The sequence below is a fragment of the Propithecus coquereli genome, unplaced genomic scaffold (assembly GCF_000956105.1).
Source record: "Propithecus coquereli isolate 6110/MARCELLA unplaced genomic scaffold, Pcoq_1.0 Scaffold664, whole genome shotgun sequence".
NCBI classification, from domain to species: Eukaryota; Metazoa; Chordata; class Mammalia; order Primates; family Indriidae; genus Propithecus; species Propithecus coquereli.
This window is the reverse complement of record NW_012152663.1, coordinates 484,299-489,716: the sequence shown is the minus strand read 5'-3', so window position 1 is coordinate 489,716 and position 5,418 is coordinate 484,299. Positions and strand designations below refer to the sequence as shown.

At 53.6% G+C, this 5,418-nt stretch overlaps 1 protein-coding gene across 2 annotated transcripts in view; it reads right to left on the bottom strand.

Annotated features, from left to right (window-relative positions):
- The window catches only part of SQSTM1 (sequestosome 1), a 13,095-nt gene that overhangs the window by 3,224 nt on the left and 4,453 nt on the right, over positions 1 to 5,418 (bottom strand). For both annotated transcript variants that reach the window (XM_012660400.1, XM_012660399.1), the window contains exon 5: positions 5,024 to 5,104. In XM_012660400.1, the coding sequence (XP_012515854.1) occupies positions 5,024 to 5,104 (81 nt within the window). The remainder of the gene's footprint in view (positions 1 to 5,023; positions 5,105 to 5,418) is intronic.

The window sequence follows — 5,418 nt, the reverse complement described above, 5'->3', positions numbered from 1 at the left end:
CACGCGCCAGGGACCCACAGTAGAATCACCTGTGCCGGTTTTTAAATTCAAATTTATCCAAGAACTCACACCCACAGCTTAGCGCCAACAGAGGCCTCTGGAGGCTTTGGTGCATACTCCCGGACTCCCCCACTCCCTGCCCGCATCCCAGAGCTCCCCTGTGGCTCCCTCAGCTCCCGCTACTCTTGCCTGCTGCTGCAGTTTACATGTTTGTTTCTTACTCTAGACCAATATTTACCTTCCCTTCCCCTATCTTTTTAGAAAACTCAATTTTTTGGTTAAAGCAACATTCGGTGTTTATGAAATACCACTACATAAATATTGTTCTTTGGGCCGGGCACAGTGGCTCATGCCTGTCATCCTAGCACCCGGAAAGGCAGTCAGTAGGATCCCTTGAGCTCAGAAGTTCGAGACCAGCCTGAGCAAGGCCGAGACCCCATCTCTACTAAAAAAAAAAAAGAAAAAAGAAAAATTAGCCAGGCTCGGTGGCATTCGCCTGTAGTCCCAGCTACTTAGGAGGCTGAGGCAGGAGGATCGCTTGAGCCCAGGAGTTTGAGGTTGCTGTGAGCTGTGGTGACGCCACTGCACTCCAGCCCAGGCAAAAAGAGGGAGACTCCACTCTGGGAGGCCAAGGCGGGCGGATTGTTTGAGCTCAGGAGTTCGAGTCCAGCATGAGCAAGAGCAAGACCCTGTCTCTACTTAAAAAAAAAAAAAAAAATAGAAAGAAATTAGCCAAACAACTACAAATAGAAAAAATTAGCCGGGCATGGTGGCACATGCCTGTAGTCCCAGCTACTTGGGAGGCTGAGGCAGGAGGATCGCTTGAGCCCAGGAGTTTGAGGTTGCTGTGAGCTAGGCTGACGCCACGGCACTCACTCTAGCCCGGGCAACACAGTGAGACTCTGTCTCAAAAGAAAAAAGAAAAAAAAAATTGTTCTTTGCTGGGCTAAGCAGTGGACACGATTATGTCCTTGCATAGATTTCTATTTTCCTGCCACTAACAATGCCTTTTTCATTTGCTGACTTTCCCCATTTCTCCAGCAGCGTCTCTACAATCTTCTACAAGGACAAAGCAGCGGATCAGAGGCCCCGTCGGTTCTGGCGTTTGCCCTGGAGGGCACAGGCTCCTGCTGCAGCCAGCAGCGCTCGGGCAGGCACCCGGCAGCTCCCTTTCCCTGCCTCCTGTGTGCACCCCCATTTCCTGATGCCTCCGTTCTTCATCCTGGGTTTACTTCTTCATTTAGTTCAACTCAAGGTTAACACTGTTCTGCTCTCATGTTTGATCATTTTAGCTGAGTGTAGAATTCTAGGCTGAAAAACCTTTTTAACTGACTTTGAAGTCACCAGTTGTCCCACTGTCTGCTGGCTTCCCACGCTTGCCCTTTGTACCCACGAGCGTTACAGTAACCTGGAGAGTTAGTTTCAGGAGCCCCCCCTCACACACGGGGTTCTGGCGTCTGACAACCACAAGCTTTGCTGTGGCGTCTTTCTCGGTCACTGTTCCAGGCATTCTGGGCCCCTTTCAACCTCGAGGTTCCCGACAGTGCCAAAAAGCTGTCCCGCATTCCATGTTCATTTCCTCATTTCAGTTTTCTGTTCTCTTTGGAATTCCTATTCATCCTGTATGGGGCTTCTAGAATTAATCTGCTAATTTTCTCATCTTTTCTCTCATTTCTATTTATTTTGCTTTTGGAATATCTCCTTGAGACAACCTTAGAATCTAAGCCTTCCTAAATTTTTATTTTTCATTTTCCTGCTATTTTTTTTTTAATTTTCAAGAACTTTCTTATTCTGTTCTCTTTGTTCCCCTTTTTACAGTAGCCCACTCCTTTTCACAGGTAAAGTACTCTTTCGTATCTCATTCGGGACGTCGCCACTCTGTAAGGCCACCTTCTCCGTGCGCAGACGCTCTCCATGGACGGCTGGCGACCGTGGCTGTCTGATCCTAGTGAGGCGCTGGGAGAGGCCGACAGGAAGCCCTCTCCGTGGGGCCAGGGCCGCCTTAGCTTCCCCTCTGTAGGGTCGCTGCGGCCCAGCTGGTGGGGGCTGTAGGACTCTTCTGGGGGATTCAGCCTCCCTCAACAGGGACTCCCCGTCTCCTGTCTGACCAAGGAAGCGGCCCACTCCTCGCTCACGATGCCAGTGTCCGGCTGGTGCGTTCTGCTGGGTCCCCAGTATCCCATGGCTGAGCTTCCCTGGGTCAGGTGCCCCTCAATCGAACACCGGGGCTCCTGCAAGGGGTGGCAAGGGCCATCGCCTGGCTGAGGGGGCCCTGGAATCTCTTCGGGACCCTTACCAGAGGTTTTCAACCTGTCCCCGTGTAGCCTGGCCGTGTCACTCCCACCTCTTGCCTTTCCTGGCACCTCAGCAGATGGTCTTGCCTCTCCTCAGGGCCCCGTGCAGGCCTCCGAACCTCCGGAGTTGCCCACAGCCCCGCTCATTTCCTGACTCTGAAATCTGACATCTTCTCATCTCTTCCTCTCTCTTTCCCTTTTGCTTGTCCTTGTTGCTTTACACCTTTGTCTAAGCCTCCGCTGTTGCTGTCGTAGCGTTCGAGGGGGGAGCAGAGGTGAAAGCTGGCTTAGCCACAGCTGCCACCATCTGTAATATTGAAATCACTTTTCTTTTCTCCTTCCAACTTTTCTTTAGGAAGCCAACAGAAAAGTTGAAAGAATAGTACATTTTTTAAAAATGGAGGAGTGATGGGACACTTCTGTGAACAGAGCAGAGAGATTACATAGGGTGTCCCAGAAGTCACCATACATAGGGAAAATGGCAAATTGTAGCTATATGTACCTTTGTTTACAAAATAGTCATTATAAAATTTTACGAAATTTTTCCTTTGTATGAAGACTTTTGGGACACCCTGTAGAATTAGGGTTTCTCCAACTTGAATAAACCCTGAGATTTCAACCCAGAGCTCACAACACTAGACGAGACGGCCTGTGGCCTGCCGCCCCGAAGCCCGTGTGGGCCGATCAAAGACACTGTGGCCAGGAAGGGCCCTGCTGCTGTGCGTCCCAGATGCCAGTGACTGCGACCTCCTGGCCTGGAAAGTCCTGGGCCTTGGTGGTGGGCTCGCTCAGCTGCTTCTCACAGCACCTACGAGAAGAGCTCACTCTGTTCTTGGAAGTCACCGCTCCCTCCACACTCACTGCCACTGCAGCTTGCTGCTGACTCCGTCCCCCTGGGGCCCGCTCTGGGAACAGTCCCTTCTAGGCAGTTACCGTGTGGGTCATCCTGCTTTTAGTTCCTCACAAAGAAAGGAAAGAAAAACACCCGTGGCTTTAACAGCAGAGTCCCAGCCACTCCATGAGTGGCTCTCGTTGGTCGAAACGGCGCGGTCCGCTTCATTGCCGCAGCCCTGCGCTGTGGGCTCCAGGCTCCTCCCCCGTCAGGAGAAAACGACTCCGTCCACTCTAAAGCCTTTAGCCTCTTCCCAAACGGCCTCTGAGCACTTCCAACGTCATTCCCGTGTCCAGAGTGGGGGGTCCAGGTCCGTGCTGAGCTACTCCACCTGCACAGGTGCCAGGCCCAGAGCCACCTGGGAAACCTCCAACGCAAGAGGCCGAGGCCCCACCAGGCCCCACTTACAAGACCAAGGCAGGCAAGGGCTGGGGGCTGCGCGGTTCCAGAGCCCCTGCCTGAACCGGACCTGGCTCTGTGGCTTTCCGGCGTGCCTCTCCTTCGTGCTTTCAGTGAAGGGCTTTGTTCTCCATGACGATTTCAATCACGTTTCCACACCCCAAGACGTATACCCCCGAAGCCCTTCACTGGTGATTCTGAGGCTCAGCCAGGCCTGAGAACCGCAAGCTGCCCAGGGTCCCCGACAGCCCATTAGCTGGAGGAACATGCCTCAAAACTCAGCTGCAATCTTTCAGATTTTCACTGTGTCCCGAGCGAATGGCAGATGGGTTAGGCACAGCCTAACTAGACTCTGGTCGCTGCTCTCCTGTTTTCCCTCCTCGGAAGGCTGTAAGAATAGCAACTTTTTTCTCATTCTCTCAAAGCTCTAGCTCCAGGACAGAAGCCACGTGTGGTCTGAGCTATTTAATTTAGCAGTGGCAATGCCAAGATGTCCCTGCTGCCTCAAAGCAGAACAAGCGGGGTTGACACGGATGGCAGGCATGCCCCGTAGCCACGGCGGGGGGTGGTAGGCGAGGGCTGGGCACCCCTCCCATCGGCCTTCCTGATGGACACTGGACACAGCCTTCGGACAGACTGCCCGCGACTGCAGTCCCTGAGGCGAGCTCTCTCCCAGTCCGCAGTCATGATCTCTCACAACCTTGAACTGGAGTCACCTCCGTGAGCTGATTCTTACTGCCACAAGCCTAACTGCAGCAGCCACCTCCAGACCCTCACGGGAATGCAGCAGGCACTTTCTAAAGCCACAGGAGGGTATCTCAGAGCCTGCACCTGAGGTCAGGAGGCACTACTCTGGAGGTGCCCGCTGGGGCTCGCCCACACCAGCAGACCTACTGTGCAGTCCGAGGCGCCGTGTCACGAAGAGCACCTGCCTCCGCTGCTCCCCTCCCCCGAGCTCTGGCACAGGCGCAGCATTCAGCAGCACCCAGGAACGGTTTGGGGGTCACCAACGAAGAGGAAAAATAAATGGCATCTCAGCTAACCGCTACTCGAGTCCTCCAGTCCAACTCTCAAGGCTCAGTTTAGCGGGAAATGCAGACTGTTACTCCCCCAGTAAAGGACAGTTAGAAGGTGACAGGCCAGCCCTGCAACCATAGCCCGGTCACTCTCCCTGGTGGGATTATCCCAGCCAAATGCTGGCTGATTCCACTTTAGTCCGTGTGGAAAGCTCAAGAATCTGTCGGCGAATTCACCTGGAATAGCCTGTGGTCCCGCGCTTGGCAAAGGTTCACGTAAGGCGACAAAACCTCGCCAGTGTCACGGGCACGTCAACTTCCCATTCCTCTGCGGGGACCCCAGGTGAAAGTTACAGAAGGTACACGCCGAGTTACCGCAGCCCTCAGCTGGCCTCGAGCGACAGACAAGGAGGCTCACTCACCCAGGGGGCCGAGGGCGGCCGCCACGCTCTCCCCCACATTCTTCAGGAAACTCACGCTGGGATCCTCAGATGGACCAGAAGCTTTGATTTTTTAAAAACAAAAAGGTATCTTTAATTCAGTGCCTTTGATACCTATCACCTTCCTGCCAAGGTCCCTGTCATCCCAGGTGACCTCCACCCCCAGTAACCTCATCGCCTTCCTCCCCTCCCTCCCACTCTGCCCCTCCCCTACATGGGCGCCTCCACTTTCTTCTGTGACCCTGGTGCTCAGTTACCCCACGGGCTCAGCACACATGATATCTAGGATGTGGTCAATACTTCCCTACGTGACTAACTCAAAGTTACACAAACATCCTCGTCTTGGTCCTAAAGGATGAGGCGAATCGAAGGACACA